Here is a 22335-nt window from a genome sequence, read left to right on the forward strand (position 1 = left end):
GAAACCCCCGATCTCTTTAGGCTAATCAGTGTATAAATATTTGACCTCTAAGAATTGAGGCTGACCTGACGTTGTCCCCCATCACCGACCAATTTCTAATTTCTTATATTTGATAAAAATCCTGTTAGCCCTCTCCTACTCAGTTAACTTAGCTAATGATTTATAGAAAGGAGACCAACTTGAGGAAACGGATCTTTCTTGAAGAAGGTTTACTGTAAATATTGAAAGATCAGATGAAAATAAACAAACACACTGAAAACAAACAAACACTTCAAAATACACAGAAAACAAACACTTCAAAATACACATTAAAACTGGGTCACAGATTGCGACCGAGGTGAATTTACCAGTCATGTCTGGATTGAAGTCTAAAATCATTATCATTGGATTGGGATTAGGGGGTGATAGCCGACACCGGGTCGACATGCACTGGCACAGGCATCAGAATTGCTACTTGCCTAGCAGACGACAATCCAACTCACTACCGACTGAGCTATTCCACTACCACGATTGGGGTTTGCTCTTAATATTTTTAAATAGGATTTTTTCTTTCATTTTTTACGACTGAAAATAAGGAATTCTTCAAGGACGTGCACTTTCCCCTGTTTGTTCTCTTTTCAACAGAGTTGTGGCCCATGTGTTGGTTTATTCTGAGTTTTAATATCAAGTATTCCCTGAAATATAGGAAAGGTTCTTACACCAAATTCCAGATTATTCCAATATCAGAATTAAGAAGAAAATACCAACTTGCTATCATAAAACTTTACGTCACTGTAGACATTGTGGTATACCTCTTGTATCTTAAATATAGATATATCTTGATATTTCATCAACTTTCATCAACTATAACTGATTATAAAACCACTATTGGAAAATAGATTTAAGAGGTTTCTCGGGTAATAGATAGTACTCTGATGTATTTGATGTACACTCCCCCCCCCCCCCCCTCCCCCTCCCCCCTCCCTCTCCTCTTTGCGAGCGTGGTTTAGAGGCCCCCTTTCGTATATAGTGTGTACTGTTGTATATGGTGGTTCCTTCTTATTCGTCCTAGTAAAGAAATAGAATATCCGTTGAGAACAAGGATCCATGGAATATAAAATTAAATAAGAAAGTTGACAATAGAAAACGGATCTGTTTATAAAGTAAATATTGGTTGTTGTCTATCTTTACTCTTAGAATAAACATAATAAATAGTTTAACACAAGATAAATATACATAACAATGGTGTCTTAGTCCAATATAGGTCTAATCAATCTAACATAATACCAATATCTTCTTAATGTCAAGTTATTATTTCATGTATTATGGAAGTTTTCAAATATATTAACGAGCTCTTCAACATGTCCGAGACAATTACATTTAGATAACTACAATTTTCCGTTCTAGTAATTATCTATAATTTAATCCCATTAACTATCATGTAGTGCAGTCCAGTAGACTTGATTGTTTCGAGAGACAATAGTGTATGTTGCAGTATTAGGAAACCATTTTCTGTTGTCCCCCTCCGACCCCCTTGTAGCTACGGGGCCGATGGCTACATCTGAGTATTTGAATTTATTTCATTGATTTGATTTGGAACGTATAAGGTTCTCCCATTGTGATTATTATTGCCTCCCAGCATGGCTCCGCCAGTGGGTCTGCTATAATGCATCAGCTCCAGCGGCATTTCTCTAGGTGAGTCAGGGCTAGGGGACATGGCACCCACAGAAAAGTGGCTAGGCCAGCTTTAGTCCCTAACACACACACTTTCAATTCAAGCACTCGGCACCCCTCACCTGATGTTTCTTAGAAAATATATCTGAGATTATTAAATATGAAGTTATAGGGGGGTGAGGTAAAATGACAATGTCTATCATGTAGAATTTCAACTTTCCCAGTAAATGAGCAGAATGTTTAGGATTTTTAAGAGTTTTTCCAGAGAGACCTGTTCCAAGATAATTTTGATTGCCTGCACCTCAATGTCTGTGATTTGGGTTTTAATTAGTTAGCTTGGGTGCAAGGTGTGGGGACCCCTTCCCTCCCCCCTTCCTTCCAGACACCCATAATATCCTGGTAAATTGAATAAATCTTTTTAAAACTTCAAATCTTTATTTTCAAAAGAAAATATTTAATGATAAAATAATAAACTTCAACCAAAAAAAAACAAAAATAACTGTGATAAATAAAAACAAATTAAAATATTTTAATAATTTTCTAGGCTTATTGAGTGAATTTAGTTCTATTATTAGAGATAGAGTAGGATAAGATAATATCAAATTGAACCATCCAATCAACACTGATATTATTACAAGTTTTTGAGAAAAATTGGCTTCAGTCAATTTGAAATACTAAGGGAACAAAAAGGGACAAAAGTATACCAACTAGCATGGGCCCTAAAACCTTCTTTTTAAAGAGAATCCCTGAAACAACAACTCTCAAATAAAATGACATTAAATGTCTTGCCCTAAACAGTCACAATATCATATCTATATAGCTTGTTTATAGAACTAGATAGGATCAGAGTTGTCGCGTTTTGTCGAGTATAAAATCTGAGCCCCAGCACCAATTCATTCCTGGCGATAGGGCTGTTTCTCAAGTTGAACAATCAGACTAGATCAAGATCTCATTAAGCCTAGAAACTATTATAAAATTATGCTATTTGTAGGATTATTTTACATCTTCTTTATCATAAACAATCAATAATAAAATAACACAAAAAAACACAAAATAACACAAGGGGATATATTATTATGGTATAACACACTAATTTAAGAACATGTTATCATTATGTGTTGAAATGTTATGTGTTATGTTATTAAAGAAATGTGTTATACCATAATATATTCCATTGTGTTTTCTGTTATATATACTCTCAGCTTGTAAATAACCTTCAAATCTTAACAAAACAACACACAGTCAATATAGACTTCAACCTCAGATCTTTCACAAGTTTCATTTCATGTTATTTCTATGGGCTACTTCACTCATCATCCATGATCTGAATGGCAAGCAGAGTCGACAACAGGAAACTTTTTGATCAAGTTATCTAGAATGAATTCATCTTTTTGAAAGACATTTGTTTTTATTATTTACATTAAGCTCATAGCTAATTATTTGTGTTTTGTTTTTGAAGAAAAATTATATTTTAACAGTCATATAATAGTAAAATATTTAGTAGGCACTTTTTATAAACAATGCTAGAAGCTTGGAAATATAATTAAAATACATTTCTCTCTAACATTTTACTTATAATTCTTAACAAATAATAGTTAAATAAACATTCTCTTTTAGCACAGAGCAATTTATTTTCTTTTTTAATGGATTCTTCTTCAAAATATCTGTGAAGGCAAGAGGGGAAAAACAAAACCAAATTTTTGATGGACTGGAAGGGAATAAAAAGGTAATGAAAGTCTGTGTTGATTTGATCAAAAATCATATTTTTTTATTTTCATCAGGAATGAAAATTATGTTTTTCTTCAGTGAAGCTGATTTCGTTTTTGTTTGTTTTCATTTCTAGAAAATTCAGATGGGGGATTAGAAACAAATTGGTCTGATCTAAGATTATAGTTTAAATGTACTGGGCATCAGAGAGACACGTTAGTCAACAGTTCAGCCATTTGTCTCTCGTGTCGGTTGGATCAGCCATATTGTTTCACCGCAGAACTTTGGCTCAGCTAGGGTCAACAGAGCAGGTCACGTGACTCGTGACTGCCAGCACTTCCTTGACGCCATTTTGAACAACAACAGCATTATATCACATGACAGCTTAAACACATTCTATTGGCTGTTGAGAAAATGCTGGCTGAGCTATCATCTCAAGTCAAGCACACACATCGAGTCAAACATCATTCGTGCCAAAATTATCAAACATGAGAGATTTCGGACGCACTGTCTCGCGAGAAAAACGACGCAGCAAAATTTACCTGCACACATTGAGATTTCAGTTACTCGTGGCAACTGGCTGAGCTATTGACTCACGTGCGCCAGACTTAAAATAACACCTAATATTGAAATCCTCTTTGGAAAATTCCAGGAAGTGTAAAAGTTTTTTTGACACTGCCTCACTGACATCCATCACAAAACAACACTCTTTGGAATGATGAAGACACTTTTAAAATCATATACTGAAAATGAACGTTGAAAATCCCACAACCATGATGTTACACCATTGTCCACATTTCACCATTGAAATCTTTAATTGCAAGTCACAAGCAATTGTAAGTATGATATATAGACACAGCTTTATAGAACAACCAATCACTGGTTAAAATTTGATACAAGTTTAAGATGTGTTTTCTCCCTTCGTCCTCAGGCACATAATGTACGAAACGAAACCAGTTGTTGTTACACCATTGCCCACAGTTCACTATTAGGCTCCAGTTTCTCAAAAAAATATCTAAATTTCAGCAAAGTCAAGCAATGTATTATGTTATAACACCATCACCTCCTCTGTTTATTTTACACGTATTTTAATAATTTGGATTACATAAAAAGGACTATTTTGGTATTTGAACTTAAAACTGAACAGTACCACATTATGTATTCTGATGGCCAACTTTTTGTATTGGTTAAGAAGACTACTGTATGAAAAGCACTTTTAAGAAGATCTTGTTGAATATTTTCATTCCAAAATTTTATCGCATCGTGTTGATATATTCAAGCATCGTTATATTTAATCGTATTCAGAGAAAACTAACGAAGTCCTAAAATTGATCAAGTTATTCTATTGGTTTTGAAGACAACTGTATAAAAAGCACTTTAAAGAAGATATGGTTGATTAATTCCATTTGAATATTTCACTTATTTTATAACGAATCATGTTGACGTATTTAATCGTATTCGGAACCAATCGTTAAACTCACTTCTCCAGGGTGAATAAACGTTGAATGATACCAAATATTAGTATCTATCACAACTGGAAAATAAAATATAAAATAACATTATTCAGTGTACAATGAGGGAAATTAAATAAAGTCAAGATGGTACGGAATTTAGATTCATTATTTCCAAATAATTTAAAGAGATTGTAAAGAGTTTTGTAAATTTTTTACATGTATCGGGGACACTGAAAGCATCAATTTGCACCATTCCAATTTTCAATCAGACGTCTGTGGTTCTAAGGCATTACAATTAGTCAATCCAAATGAGCTCTTTTGTCATCGAATTTTTTCTGTGATGAGCCAAATTTAAAACTTATTACAACAATCTGTAAAACAAATCAAACTGTATAGTTGTCATGACAATGCCAACATCCTACAACTGGTCTCACAAGATAACGCCATATTTCAATTTTGTGATTTATACTTGGCAAGTTATTACTTAAACTTACAGATATCTCCTTTTTCTACAGTAGCACTCAAAGCGTGGCAGATTCCCTCACATTCAGGAGCTGGTTCTAACGTCCATGTTTTTTTACCTGAAATCTGTGCCTGCCAAGATGGCCGCTCAACGTAATCTAACTGAAATAACAACATGGTCATGACAATTAAAAATCAACCACAGTCTTTAAATATTTCAATGAAAACTTCCAACTCTTCTGCCCCATATAGACCTTATTCACGCCTTGTTTTTTTTAGAGACACTGAAAGCGAATTACATCATCCATTGATAAGATAGTGACATCATATGAATAATTAGCCAATTTGACATCATTAAAAACTTGTTCAACAGCAAGAAAATGGGATTAAAACGGCCCTTTCTGGGAAATATGTGAAGGTAAAATTCCTCTTTTCATTTACTAACATTAAATAGCTTATTCAATTCCAAATTTAATGATGTCAAATATGATTAGTTTCGAGTTAGTGGGATTAGAGAAGGAGGCTTTCAAGACGTCAAGATGGCGATAACGTTACCTTTCCAAAGTTTGCGTTATATGCCTCGTTCTGGATTCAATATGGCCGATGCATGAATAAGATCCATTGGGCTAATCTAAACAGTGTGCAAATAGGGAAATTATTCAACCTTTATAGGGAGTAAGACTTCTCTCTTAATGATCATGTTATTGTTAAATACTGATTTCCTATTCTGTAAAATAATCACGGAGTTACTTCCCTTTAATCACACATTTATATATTGAATTCTTCTTAAAATCAATATTTACTTTTGCCTCAAAACCTGGTCACATTTCAATTAAATTTAAATCTTATTTGATTTTGATAAAAACTGAGTATAGAAAACTCACTGAAAAGGAGTTAAGAGTGATTGAGAATATTCTACTGTAGATTACTGAAGCTTGTGATTCCTGAACATTTGAGCTGCCATTTCAGACATGTATGTAAAATAGAGTCAAATCAACAGCCCTGTGTAACTCTTTGTCTCAAAAAATGCAAAAAAAACGACTAACCCACTGGAGTTTTAAAGATTTAAACATCAAAGAAGTCATACAATATTGTGACAGGCTATATAAAACACCCCTAATTTTACAAATAAACTCTTCCAATCATACATATAGTTGCATATTGATAGAAAGAATGCATGAGTGGAAGAGTTCAATAGAAAGTTAAGGGGTGTCAAATAGTTGACAATCTGCTATTCAATTAGGGGCTGTGGGTTCAAATCCTCTTCAAGCTAAGAAAAATTCTAATGTCTGTGCACGTGCTTTCGAGAGTCACCCCTACTACCAGTCTTTGTGATGATATTTAAAAGAAACTTACATGCATGAAAGCGCCCAGACCAGTTCCACCCATAAACATCCAATCAATAGTGCTGGATTCAGAATCATTTGGAATAAAATATGGTCGCTGGTAATGGCTACGGAGAATTTTAGCCGCCCCTTCGTGACAATTACTCCTAAAATTAAAAATATATTTCATACTATCTCTTGGAATGAACCTAAAAATTGCCACTAAAATATATTAATAAGGTGTATTTATCAATAGACTTGTCTGATGTTAAAACTGTAGACAGAATCCCTCTAAAATACTTCAATCAATCTATTAAACTAAGTAACTTGAAAAACACTTTTTTTAAAAATTAATTTCTTTAATTGTATTTTCTAGGTTTGTCGACTCTGTATCTATTTCAGAGAGTCCACACAGCAAATAATATTTGGCAACTCAATAACCCTGTTAAAAATGTCAACTACAAAAATGAAACGAAGCTAAGAGCTCCCTTAATGTATTTGATTGGAATGAAAAATAGATTTCAATTAAGGCTGAAATAAAATAAATATATTTAGCGTTAGTTTTTTTATGATCAATTTTCCAGGCAACCTTTGTCCTGATATACGACCATAACCGCCATAGGGTAACAGTTTATTATTTATATTTACATTTTCAAGACATTCTAATTTTGATACAAAGACTTTAGTATGAATTTAAGTGGGGCCTATTTCTTTACGCTTCAACGTTTGGGACTACCGACATGATTGTTTACATTGGAGAACGTCTATTTGATACAATGATGTCAATGAATAACAACGTCATTGGTTAAAATTACTACGCCTAATGTTTTGGTGATGAGGCAATGGAATTTATGGTGATATAAACGTCACACGAATTTGCATCAGTCCAATGTAAAAAATAATAGTTAATGTAAATATTGAGAATACATGATAGAAATATTTTAATTTAATTCAGTATAATTTCAAACATTCTATTCTTGATAATACGTGTAATAATATTTTTCAGGTTCATTCAGGCAGATGTTTATGCTAAAGGTGCCCTCATACCATAGCGATGAGATCGAAACATCTGCCTCTATTCCAGCCTCTGATAGATATTTTAACAGTTATTGACTACAGTAGTCAGAAAAACTAGGCTCTATTATATGGTGATATTCCACACCACCGAGAAGGTTTTTTTAACATAATATTAAATTACCATTACGAAGATTGTAAAATAGTGTTGAGTATCACAGTAACTTTTGTTTTGTTCGTATCACGTGACTTTCTGACCCTTGAACTTTTGGCTGTGCACACAGTTTTAAAATGGCTGACATGAGATCAGTTTAGATAAAAAAAAAAACTTTGATGGAACTGCAGACGTGACATTAAAGGGGTAGGGTGAAAATGATACTTTGAATGAAATTATTGATCTTTCCAAATATGTCTGAGTTTGGTGAATCCAATTTAAATAAATAAGCTTAAAACCCTCTCAAAAAAAAAAAAAAAAAAATCCATGAAACTAGTTTTTCTGTCTATACACCTATCAACAACTTTAAATATAGCTTTCAAAGGCTTGTATAGAGGCAGATGTTTCTGTCTACATAGCGATTACCAGTTGCGTACGATTGCTACACTGTTACACTGCTATACATGAGAGTTGCGTTTGAAACTAATGACCACTATTCTTACTTGCAACCATTAGCAACTAGTGATCACTATAGTGTGAAGGCACCTTCAACCATGATCATTATGGTGACTATTTATGGAAATTGACACATACCTAATTATGTTTTATTTTCTAAAGCTAACAGATGCCTAGCGATAAAACTTCACAAACCAGATTTATTTATAAAGTAAATTAATAAAAAATCTCTAAATATGAAATAAAACAGCTTCAAATTGACTATATTCATGGTGTTTAATAAAATTTTTATAAAAGTTTCATACACAGCTGTTCAAATTATTCTTTATGAAATCTATAACATTTAATGGAATTTTTGATTTATTATAAATGATCAATATTTTCAGTCAGGAATAAAATGAGTCAATAAAAATTTCTATCTTGCCTTCTGGTGTGTTTATGAGCTAAAAATTGAACGCGTTTTCAAGAACATGGGCAATAATTCATACTAAATATTTTTCAATATTTCTGATTTTCAATAGGGTTCATCCTTGGGTGATTACAAACGCAAAGTTTGGGTGATTACTGAGGCCAATTTTCGTCAAAATCCATCAAGAATTGTGTCTTATGTGTTTAAGAGCAATTGTGTAGGGACAGGTGACATTAATATATCCCCCCCATTTCATGTAATAAAAATAAAAATAGCTAGACTCATGTATTGAAATTTTCTTTTTATAAGAAACAAACTAATTTCCTGTATTTCTAGCTAAATTATATATAGATTAGTCATGAAATGGTAACATAAGGTCTACAAATCTGTTACTAAACAATACCCTATTTAAAACATACCAGGTTATATTCTACTTATTACATACCTCTTTTATATCTAATATACTTTAAGATCAATAACAGAAATCAGAAACTTTTCCTGGTATAGGTCAAGATAATACCTTTTGATTTTCAACCCAGTTTCCCACTGTCGGTAACGCAGGTAGAAGGGGATGACATGGAAAAAGTTTCTAGTGGTTCGGATGGGACAATAAACCAAGGCCCTATGTGCTAAAGGCTGTTCACGCATAGAACAGTTTACAGTCCTATGGTTCACGTTTAAGATACCTTGACAGTTGGAAATTGAACATGGAATTGCCCGTCTTCATTAGCTTAAGTGAAGAAAATAGGACGTAAAACTCAATTCTTTTCATTTCATGTCCAGATATTTGTGTATAAAGCAAGGTGACTAATCGTGATTGGATAATCATCTTGAAACTTTCTTTTAAAAAATATTATTTCAAATACAATTTATTCCATAAACTAGAGTTTCAAGAATACTTTAAAAACTTTTATATACAAACAATGTGAATTAAATTAAATTTGTGGTCAAAAAATGGAAACTTTCTTTGAGGTAGTTCACTAGCATCAACCTGGTAATTATAGTGATTGGAAGGTAACAAGTTACTGTTTAGCAAAAGGCACTGACACAGGGTTAACTTAGTGATTAGGGTGGTTGGAAGGTAACAAGTTACTAATTAGCAAAAGGCACTGACACAGGGTTAACTTAGTGATTAGGGTGGTTGGAAGGTAACAAGTTACTGTTCAATAAAAGGCACTGACACAGGGTTAACTTAGTGATTAGGGTGGTTGGAAGGTAACAAGTTACTATTCAATAAAAGGCACTGACACAGGGTTAACTTAGTGATTAGGGTGGTTGGAAGGTAACAAGTTACTGTTTAGCAAAAGGCACTGACACAGGGTTAACTTAGTGATTAGGGTGGTTGGAAGGTAACAAGTTACTATTATATAAAAGGTACTGACACAGGGTTAACTTAGTGATTAGGGTGGTTGGAAGGTAACAAGTTATTATTATATAAAAGGCACTGACACAGGGTTAACTTAGTGATTAGGGTCGTTGGAAGGTAACAAGTTACTATTCAATAAAAGGGTTAACGTAAGTCATCATACACAATCCTCGTGGTGATTTGACCATGAAATTTGTTTTTCAAAATATAAATCTATTCTGTACGTGAATAACTTGTAGCTGAACCAGCTGGTTCAATACATAACAATACCCTCTTAATAATCAGAGAAAATCAGAGGTCACAGAATTTCAATAATAGATTACAATACCACGCACAGCTTAAAAATTCAACACCATTCATTGGTGAAACTTGTAAAAAACTATAAAGTCACATAGTTGTCTAAATTTGATATACATTAAAACAGTTTAATACAAAATTAAATCAAACTTTCGCTCCTTTTTTCATTAGCTTTTATCTTTAATATAGCCACTTCAGTTAGGGTCTAAAGACGGCCTTCTTGAACAATCGTCAGTTTGATGACACCGCCAGCCAATCAAATTCCCACCCTCTCCTGCGCTAGGATTTATGAGGCAACTAAAAGTGTATTTTGAGAAACATTAGAAATACACCTTTTGTTCACAAAAACAAACTAAACTTTACTAAGGTAATCAGCACTTTAAATATTGAGCTCTATCAGCTGGTAAAGTAAATATTTAGATGACTATACAGATAGCTGAAATTGAGCTCTATCAGCTGGTAAAGTAAATATTTAGATGACTATACAGACAGCTGAAATTGAGCTATATCAGCTGGTACAGTAAATATTTAGATGACTATACAGATAGCTGACATTGAGCTCTATCAGCTGGTAAAGTAAATATTTAGATGACTATACAGACAGCTGAAATTGAGCTATATCAGCTGGTAAAGTAAATATTTAGATGACTATACAGATAGCTGAAACTGAGCTCTATCAGCTGGTAGAGTAAATATTTAGATGACTATACAGATAGCTGAAATTGAGCTCTATCAGCTGGTAAAGTAAATATTCAGATGACTATACAGATAGCTGAAATTGAGCTATATCAGCTGGTAAAGTAAATATTTAGATGACTATAAAGATAGCTGAAATTGAGCTCTATTAGCTGGTAAAGTAAATATTTAGATGACTATACAGAAAGCTGAAATTGAGCTCTATCAGCTGGTAAAGTAAATATTTAGACGACTATACAGGTAGCTGAAATTGAGTTCTATCAGTTGGTAAAGTAAATATTTAGATGACTATACAGATAGCTGACATTGAGCTCTATTAGCTGGTAAAGTAAATATTTAGATGACTATACAGAAAGCTGAAATTGAGCTCTATCAGCTGGTAAAGTAAATATTTAGATGACTATACAGATAGCTGATATTGAGCTCTATTAGCTGGTAAAGTAAATATTTAGATGATTTCATCCCTTACATATAGAAATGACTAAATTAATTATGTTGTATTTCAGTCAATAAATTTTTTATTTATCGCTGAAATTTTCAAAATCTGTTCAAGCTGTAACATTTCTATAGAGGCTGGGTTTGGCCCCACTTTCATATTTCATTTTACATAGGGAATGAATTGTCTTTGAACCTCTCTCGATAATTCTAAGGCCCATTCATTTTATGATTTATAAAAACATCACTGAGAACACCCCTATTAGTTTGATAGGCCTTGTGTGGCAAAACCCTGTTCATGAACAAACTACATTTGCTATGTCTTTCGTTCTGTGTAGAGCTGGGGATATCAACTCAGAATCTGAATGGCTCTGGACTAACAGTATTCCCTAGCATATAATCCAATCAAATCACAACATTCCGTGGCTATTGCAGTCATTATTTCATTTATTTATTTACGAGAAAATTATGAACAATTCACAAATACAAAATAAATACAACATAAAAATAATGGTTTCCAACCTGAGAAGACTTACGAGACACTACAATTATAAAGAGAGTAAAACATTATAATAAATGTATAAGTACGTAGTTTGTAATAGCTTGACATTGTGAAGATGAAGTTTGTAATAGCTTGACATTGTAAAGATGAAGTTTGTAATAGCTTGACATTGTAAAGATGAGTAATAGTTGAATGAAGATGAAGTTTGTAATAACTTGACATTGTAAAGATGAAGTTTGTAATAGCTTGACATTGTGAAGATGAAGTTAGTAATAGCTTGACATTGTGAAGATGAAGTTTGTAATAGCTTGACATTGTAAAGATGAAGTTAGTAATAGCTTGACATTGTGAAGATGAAGTTTGTAATAGCTTGACATTGTGAAGATGAAGTTTGTAATAGCTTGACATTGTGAAGATGAAGTTTGTAATAGCTTGACATTGTGAAGATGAAGTTTGTAATAGCTTGACATTGTAAAGATGAAGTTTGTAATAGCTTGACATTGTAAAGATGAGTAAAGTTATAAGATGAAGTTTGTAATAGCTTGACATTGTGAAGATGAAGTTTGTAATAACTTGACATTGTGAAAATGAAGTTTGTAATAGCTTGACATTGTGAAGATGAAGTTTGTAATAACTTGACATTGTAAAGATAAAGTTGGTAATAGCTTGACATTGTAAAGATAAAGTTGGTAATAGCTTGACATTGTGAAGTTGTAGTTTGTAATAGCTTGACATTGTGAAGATGAAGTTTGTAATAACTTGACATTGTGAAGATGAAGTTTGTAATAACTTGACATTGTAAAGATAAAGTTGGTAATAGCTTGACATTGTAAAGATAAAGTTGGTAATAGCTTGACATTGTGAAGTTGTAGTTTGTAATAGCTTGACATTGTGAAGATGAAGTTGGTAATAACTTGACATTGTGAAGATGAAGTTTGTAATAACTTGACATTGTAAAGATGAAGTTTGTAATAGCTTGACATTGTAAAGATAAAGTTGGTAATAACTTGATATTGTGAAGATGAAGTTTGTAATAGCTTGACATTGTAAAGATAAAGTTGGTAATAACTTGACATTGTAAAGATGAAGTTTGTAATAGCTTGATATTGTGAAGATGAAGTTTGTAATAACTTGACATTGTGAAGATGGGGATATCAATTCATGAATTCTGTTGACTTTCCTCTAAAATAAACCACAGAATATAAGATATTATAAATTGTGTATTTTTCACCCTATGGTTGTGTCTACAAATTAGATAGATATATATTGAATTCAATCTTGTTTTAGGGTGTCATAAAAGATACTTTCCTATAGAATCACTGGCCTAGGTCACAAGTAGAGACTATGGATTTCAGTATTGGAATACGTCAATTTGATAAGAAATTACCTACTTCTGGAGAGATTTATAAGATAAACAAATAATTCAGAAATATAAAGAAAGTGTTGTGTTAGACAGTGATGAGAGGTCATAGGGTACAGATTTATGATTAAAAAAAAGGAGCCAGTTTATATCAAAAATTGAAAATTAGTTGAGCTTTTCCCTTGAATGTTTAAGTATAAAAAATGCTATAAATTATGTATTTTTCTCTCTATTTGTGAATCTATTGTATGTATGAAATAATGAAGTCAAATAGAGGACAGACTACATCCTGTTTCTGTCAAAACCTAAATATTCATCAACTTGTCATCATCTTATACCTCCATCTTAACTTGACAAATAAATTCTTCTTGAATCTAATACTAAATAACTCTATCCTATTAGCTACCGGTAGTAGATTGTGAGATGAGGACTCACTCCATGAAAACATTTTATGCAAATGATTGTAAGTCCAGGCTATTTTTAGGAATCTTTTTTCTCTCTCCATTTTGGGGTTTTTGCATGCCTATTTTTGGGTAATATTCGGTCTAGATTTGGAATATGATGTCTGAAATTGCATTATCTTTCAGATTTGGTGAGTAATAGTAAGATCATATCAGGTAAAATATCAGTGTTTAACAAGTGGGCAGAGGGAGCGAAGCTTACTACCTGTCAATCAAAACGTCATGTGATCGTGAAATTCTTAACCATGAAGTGAATCACTTAATAGAAAATTTAGCCAATGCTGATTGGATGAAAAAGTGGCTTAGGTTCTAAATGTTTTTAAGGTTTTTTTTGAGTACGTTTCTGTGAAATCTCTGAATAAATAGAATCAATACATAGATAAGATCAATAATTATTGATGATATCAGTAAGTAGGGGGTATATCTCCCGAGCATTATAAAGATTTATTTTAATCGTATTGACTTAACGGCTGAGATTTCTACAATGTTAATACGTTGTAATATTTATACAATATTCTTATCTTCCTATCTTTTACCACTGCTGTTTTGCATTAAAGGGATTGTGAGGAGGTTTTCAATTTTATTATAACTATTGTCCTTTGATATGATACGCAGCTTTTTTCATGGCAACGTCATGGTTATGGTTAAACATTTCTATACCTAGATCAAAAAGTTAAATGCCACCAGATTTTGAACCATTATTTAGCAAATGAATGCAATTCACAATCATACTTGATAACAGATATATATATATATTGGGACCTAAAAAAAACAATATGTATTCGTGAAAAAATCAACAACAGGAAGTGGATGATCGTACATTATATTGTCTATATAGCTCAAAATGCAAAGTATCTGTTTTTCATCATTCTTTGAATGTCCTGTTGAAGAATTTGCTGCCATTCCCGATGCAATGCTGCATCCAACTCTGTTACAGTTTGCACAGGAGGGTCTCTACGACATACGCGACGTCCAAGAATATACTGAATTAAAATTAGTGGCGCTTCACTTTTTGTTCTATGTATATATAAAAAGCTAAAAATCTCATTACAATGGTTACATCGATTTTGTCAACTGGATGAGTCACTTGGTTGTAATTTTTATGAATCTTGGAGTTAAATGTCAATAAATGTCTTGGATACGATACAGTGCCTTTATAAAAATTGTTTCAAACACTGACCGATGGATGTAAAACTGATTTCCTTGTTTTTACAATTAAAAGACGATAATTTTGAAACTTTAATACAAAAAATATTTGAAATTACCTTGAACTTTTCTGAAAAAAAAGACATAAATACTAAAAAAAAGAAACTAAAGCAACATAAACTGATGAAAATAATAGCGATCTATCGATAGAAGGAATTTTTGAAACCATTATGGATTCTATTTTACGTATTTCATATAAAGATGACGACATATAATTTATCAATAACTTGTGATATTTATTAAAACTACAGTGGCAACGAAGACAAACGTGTTCAATGCCCAAATTTTTAATCAACTAACAAAACTTTAATAAGATCAAATATTATATTGCAGACAGTTCCAAGTTATTCCTCTATTAAAACAGAATTTGTAATATATTTCTGTGTGTTTTCTGTAAAAGATTTATTTCTATAAAACCATGGTAACAGATTGTTCAACGACTTTTAAAATAAAATCTCTTCCAGGCTTTAAACCATTTCAACTAGATTCTTCTTCAGAAATTAAAGTTTTTTTCAACAAAATATTATATTATTTTCTCATAAAAAAAACTCTTCAAATTCCCTTGACAAGATTTTAAATGTTATAAAAATTTCTTTCTGTGTATTAAAAGCCCTTGAGTTATAGTTTATCTTGAATATTGACAAGTTTTAACTCTATTTCTTAATTTGATGAAATCAGCAAGTTTTTAAATCTAACTTTCTAGAAGAGAATTTGAAATCTAAAAATGTCAGTACTTCTGAAGACTATATACATATATTCAACACTCAAATCAACCCCCCAAAATGGCGCATCTGTTCCTTTAATCAAGATCACCAGACACAGCCCCTACAGCCGCTTGGTGACCCCTGGGTGAGCAACTTCATCAGACGTCATCAGACGTCCACAAATTTCTAGGAAATATTATGTGACGGGGGCCGAGAAAGTGCCACAAAATTTTCCAGCCACATACAATTATCTTACTAAATAAAATAAAGTTAAGCCAGCTTTTTTTCATAGCCCCAAACCCTCCCCCCCCCCCTCCTCCCCTTTTCCACCCTGACCCTCCATGCCACTGGCTGAAACCCAGGGTAAGATAAACTATCTGATGCCATGTCAGCACCACCTCTTTTGACATTCTTCAAACAAGAATAAATATCAAGTTATCTGTAATGATTATTTTACTTCATTCAGCTAGTTTCTGTTGATTGTCATCTTTGTTAAAAATAAAGTTAATTTTATTGATTCCTTTTCACTTTCTTTATCTTTATTCAAGGTAACCTGAGGGCAATTAGATTTTAAAGTGATACAGTCATCTAAATATTCCAGATGATAAAACTCACTAGATCAAAGGTAACTTGACAATAACATCTTAAAGGGACACTGTCATCTAAATATTCCAGATGATAAAACTCACTAGATCAAAGGTAACTTGACAATAACATCTTAAAGGGACACTGTCATCTAAATATTCCAGATGATAAAACTCACTAGATCAAAGGTAACTTGACAAGTAACATTTTAAAGGGACACTGTCATCTAAATATTCCAGATGATAAAACTCACTAGATCAAAGGTAACTTGACAATAACATCTTAAAGGGACACTGTCATCTAAATATTCCAGATGATAAAACTCACTAGATCAAAGGTAACTTGACAATAACATCTTAAAGGGACACTGTCATCTAAATATTCCAGATGATAAAGCTCACTAGATCAAAGGTAACTTGACAATAACATCTTAAAGGGACACTGTCATCTAAATATTCCAGATGATAAAACTCACTAGATCAAAGGTAACTTGACAATAACATCTTAAAGGGACACTGTCATCTAAATATTCCAGGGGGGGGTTGATAGTGAATATATATATGGTTAATTAAATATTCCTGCTGATACAAAAAAATTTTTTCAATCATGACATTTCTTGAGGAGTTCACCAAGGCCCAGAATTAGACGATTATATGACTTGAAGCTTAGTAGTTCACCAACCTACTGACATTTCTATAGTCATGATTACAGAAGATTATTGTTTTCTTTCTTCCAGTATTTTAATTAAAGAACCGATTTTAGCACAAGGATGTCCTAGGACAGTGGTTCCCAACCTATTTCAGCCTTCATACCCCTGGAGCAATCACCTGGACCTTTCACACCCCCAAAAATTTGTTTCATCCACATTTCCAGCATGTGATGATGTGAGGTGCTCTCTTAATTCAAAATAAATTCTTTTTCCTTCACCAGTTGGCTCCACCCCTGACACCCTAGTCCCACACCCCTGACACCCTAGTCCCACACCCCAGACATCCTTGTCCCACACCCCAGACATCCTAGTCCCACACCCTAAGACATACTAGTCCCACACCCTCAGTGGTGAAAACACCCCAGGTTGGGAAACCAGGGTCCTAGAGAATATGTGGGCTGATCTCTTTGTTTGTGACCTTTGTCAGCGATTACGAGAATTTATTCAATTTCCCTGCCAATATTTGTCTTTATATATAATTATTCTAACCAGTTAACAGTTTTTGCTGAAATAAACCAAGAAATATAGACCAAACTCCAGCTTTAAAGGAAGATGATATATCGAGTTTTATACAATTCATTTACTGTTATATTAAACTCAATACACTGGCTGGCTATTTCATGTATCTGTTTTTACTCACTTTCATAATAACCTTAGAGTTAATTAGTGATGAGAACATAGTCTCATTAAAACACTGGCCATAGTCTTAACCCTTTAAACACTGAGTGTAATGAAATATAACATCATATACCTTTAACCCTTTAAACACTGAGTGTAATGAAATATAACATCATATACCTTTAACTCTTTGAACCCTGAGTGTAATGAAATATAACATCATATACCTTTAACTCTTTGAACCCTGAGTGTAATGAAATATAACATCATATACCTTTCACCCTTTAAACCCTGAGTGTAATGAAATATAACATCATATACCTTTAACTCTTTGAACCCTGAGTGTAATAAAATATAACATCATATACCTTTCACCCTTTAAACACTGAGTGTAATGAAATATAACATCATATACCTTTAACCCTTTAAACACTGAGTGTAATGAAATATAACACCATATACCTTTCACCCTTTAAACACTGAGTGTAATGAAATATAACACCATATACCTTTAACCTTTTAAACCCTGAGTGTAATGAAATATAACGTCATATACCTTTAACCCTTTAAACACTGAGTGTAATGAAATATAACATCATATACCTTTAACTCTTTGAACCCTGAGTGTAATGAAATATAACATCATATACCTTTAACCCTTTGAACCCTGAGTGTAATGAAATATAACATCATATACCTTTAACCCTTTAAACACTGAGTGTAATAAAATATAACAACATATACCCTGAACTCCAAGTAATAAAAGTAAAAGTGTATGACGTTAATGTTGTATGACATCACTTAGTAACGCCCTGTAAACCGGCCGCTAGGGTATATATTGTGTTAGTGTGTGGCTGGTCACCGGCCGCTAGGGTATATATTGTGTTAGTGTGTGGCTGGTCACCGGCCGCTAGGGTATATATTGTGTTAGTGTGTGGCTGGTTACCGGCCGCTAGGGTATATATTGTGTTAGTGTGTGGCTGGTTACCAGCTGCTAGGGTATATATTGTGTTAGGGTGTGGCTGGTAAACTGGCTGCTCAGTATATATTGTGTTAGTGTGTGGCCGGTTACCGGCCGCTAGGGTATATATTGTGTTAGTGTGTGGCCGGTTACCGGCTGCTCGGGTTGAAGTTAGCATGTTTCTGACACGAAATCACTCATCTGTTAAAAACAGACCAAGGTCTCTAACCTCTAATCAACAAACGATTCTAAACATTATCAATAACAATATTTTGATATAAAGACATAAATTATTCACCAGGACTGAGTCAGTTCAACTATTATCAGCAATCAACATTTGAGAATAACTTGCCACTATTTACCACTCTATACCTAAACATTAAATCAACACACAATCTTATTATTTTATCAAACTGAAGAAATTGTATAACAAAATATCTCCAATTCAGCTTCATCAGACAGAATAAAAGTCTACTTTGTGATCTAGGCCACAATAATAATTTTATGGAATGCTGAATCAACTGATTTCTCATGGTGCTGCTGTGGCTCAGTGAGTTAAACGCTTCCTCGCTTACCTGATGTCACAATTAACCGAGGCCTCGTTTGTTTCAAGCTGTGCACGTTAAACATCCGTTGACAGGCGGAAATTGAAAAACAGTAGTCTAATGTTGCTGTCCTGGCAAAATTTCCCTCATTGCACACAGCATGGCCTAATCAGGTGCTCCATTCATTTCATTTTATTTTCTTGATGTTGAATATCAATACTAATGATTAATAATACAGTTATCAAGAGGTCAGTCAGGACCATATTTATTTACTTGCCTTGGATGACAGATTAACACAAGCTGTGAATTATTTCTAAAACCTTACTTATATTGTTCTTGTGCCTATTTCTATCACAGCCAATTCTGTTGAGAGTCTAAATGGTATAAAGATATCTGTCTCTCAACCTGTCTTTCAACGTGGTTTAAAAGCCAACTTGGTAGAAAGTCTTAACATTAGTGTTTAAGTGAAATGAGAATATAAGATAACACACAGAAAGCACTGGCCTAGGTCCGAAGCAAGGACTTTTCATTAACAAGTGCTGCTTAGCTTAATGATGTTTTGTTAGTTTTAAGAAAATATGATGAGAATTTTCAGGTGGTATTGACTTGTCTTGTGTTATAAAACAGCTTTATATAAATATTCTATAACCAACTGGGCCAATATTAAAATATATAACTATTAGTCTAATTACCATAACAATAATTATAAATATCAAACTAATTATTAATATCTTGTTAACAGATTCTGTATCAATTTCTGTGACTTCATAATAACTGTTAATTATAATAAATTATATTCACTGTTAAAATAATGCTCAATACATCAATTGTAGAGCGATATAGAAATACCACTGTTAAAATAGTGATCAATACATCAATTGTAGAGCAATATAGAAATACCACTGTTAAAATAGTGATCAATACATCAATTGTAGAGCGATATAGAAATACTACTGTTAAAATAGTACTCAATACATCAATTGTAGAGTGATATAGAAATACCACTGTTAAAATAGTGCTCAATACATCAATTGTAGAGTGATATAGAAATACCACTGTTAAAATAATGCTCAATACATTATACCACTGTTAAAATAGTACTCCAATACATCAATTATAGAGAGATATAGATATACCACTGTTAAAATAGTGTCCAATACATCAATTATAGAGAGATATAGATATACCACTGTTAAAATAGTGACTCAATACATCAATTATAAAGTGATATAGAAATACCACTGTTAAAATAGTACTCAATACATCAATTGTAAAGTGATATAGAAATACCACTGTTAAAATAGTACTCAATACATCAATTGTAGAGTGATATAGATATACCACTGTTAAAATAGTACTCAATACATCAATTGTAGAGTGATATAGATATACCACTGTTAAAATAGTACTCAATACATCAATTGTAAAGAGATATAGATATAAAACGCTATGCAATCTTCAGACAACTGTTGTATTATCAGCTAGATCAGTTGTCTGAAGATCACATAGCGTGAAACTCTGAGTAACAACACATTTATTAGGTTCTGTTTTAATATTTCTAACTGTTAATTATGATGTTTTAGTCTACATCACAATATGATAATAATAATTTCTAGGTTATCAAATAGAACCATGCCTTTCTAACATCGAACCCTAATAAAAAAAATCGTTGTACAACGATAAAAACTTATGTACAGTTTGTTGACCAATCCAAAATCAGAGAATAATTTCACAAACAAGTTTTATTGTTTTTTATTTCTTTTTTGTTGATTGAAAAAATATGTATTTACATTTAATGTTGACTAACATTGTAATTACCTGCATCAAAACTGTCATAAATAAAAAAACAAGTATAAAATTAATTTGATAAATCCTTTGTTTTTATTTGTTTACATTTTACGTTTTTATAAACCCACATTTAAATGAGGCATGTTTCCGTTATTTATCGATTATTATCTACAATTATTTTGATTGGTTTTTCTTACAGTTGCCCATCACTAAAATCAATAGGGGAGATAATCATAGTTATAATTAACCATTAATTAATCATTTACTTCATTAGTTTTACTAATTATTACATTGTTCATTCTTGGTTTGATATTGTATGGATGAATGATAACATGTTTGGATAAAATACATGAATGACAGAATTAAGGTCATCAACCAAAATGAATGAATGAATGAAATGATACCATAATCCAAAATGAATGAAGGAAGGAATAAATAAATGAATGAATGAATATCGAATGAATGAATATCGTATAATAATCAAATGAATGAATGAATGAATGAATACAAAATGATACCATAATCAAATGAATGAAGGAATAAATGAATGAATGAATAAATGAAATAAATGAATGAATAAATAAATGAATGAATAAATGAATGAATGAATATCGAATGAATGAATATCGAATAATAATCAAATGAATGAATGAATGAATGAATACAAAATGATACCATAATCAAATGAATGAAGGAATAAATGAATGAAGGAATAAATAAATGAATGAATAAATGAAATAAATAAATGAATGAATAAATGAAATAAATGAATGAATAAATGAAATAAATGAATGAATAAATGAAATAAATGAATGAATGAAACTTACCATCCAAAATACCATGGTTTTTCACCTTCTTTAAAATTAACTCGATCTTCAGGCATACTGAATGCTTCCTCTAAACTTTCAAATTCTGTTTTATACGGAAAAAACTGACACTCTTCATCGTTAACTTGGAATGATCCTTCCAGGGAATCGTATAAATCCTTAAAAAAATGATAACTGAACTCGTTCATAGCCGTCCAATTTGTGGTAGCGTCTTTAACTAAAACAGGCACGCCAGTGAACGCATATTTTTTCATAAATTCTTCGACGGAGATATTTCTTTCGACAGGCACAGAGTGGAGTCCACGACAGGGTTCACAGTTAGCGAGGGGTCGCACCATTTCTGTGATAACAGGATTGATATCTATTATACAACGAGAACCATATACCATGTCATGAAGAGCTTCTTTAGCCCCCAACTGGAATCCTAAAATAGCGAAAATCACAATAAAAATCATCTGTAACTGATAAAGAGGTCTACTTTTTAAAAATGATTTCGATTTTGTCAAAAGTCCCATATTTTTTTCCTCTCTCTCACGATGTGGGTCCGTGTCCCCGAACGCCTGTTTAACCTCATCATCACTGACCCCTTTCTTCAAAGCATCCTCTCGAATTCTCAAAAACTTTTTCATCAATTCTTCAGA

At 32.4% G+C, this 22335-nt stretch overlaps 2 protein-coding genes across 2 annotated transcripts in view; both read right to left on the reverse strand.

The window, feature by feature from the left end:
- Nucleotides 1–5436, reverse strand: part of LOTGIDRAFT_230095 (hypothetical protein) — a gene marked incomplete at its 3' end in the record, with an annotated part of 51180 nt that extends 45744 nt beyond the window's left edge. The window contains exons 1-2 of the mRNA XM_009046997.1: nucleotides 5309–5436; nucleotides 3903–4894 (exon numbers count right to left, since the gene is read on the reverse strand). Of these exons, the coding sequence (XP_009045245.1) occupies nucleotides 3903–3912 (10 nt within the window). The 5' untranslated portion in view covers nucleotides 3913–4894; nucleotides 5309–5436. The remainder of the gene's footprint in view (nucleotides 1–3902; nucleotides 4895–5308) is intronic.
- On the reverse strand, nucleotides 4809–22083 carry LOTGIDRAFT_109925 (hypothetical protein; the record flags this gene model as incomplete). The annotated part of the gene is made up of 4 exons (XM_009046998.1): nucleotides 4809–4894; nucleotides 5309–5438; nucleotides 6633–6768; nucleotides 21695–22083. 4 exons carry the CDS (start codon nucleotides 22081–22083, stop codon nucleotides 4809–4811), a joined length of 741 nt encoding a protein of 246 aa, XP_009045246.1.
- Between the last annotated feature and the right edge of the window lie 252 nt (nucleotides 22084–22335).

This window comes from Lottia gigantea (genome assembly GCF_000327385.1).
Source record: "Lottia gigantea unplaced genomic scaffold LOTGIsca_11, whole genome shotgun sequence".
In the NCBI taxonomy this organism is placed as follows: domain Eukaryota; kingdom Metazoa; phylum Mollusca; class Gastropoda; family Lottiidae; genus Lottia; species Lottia gigantea.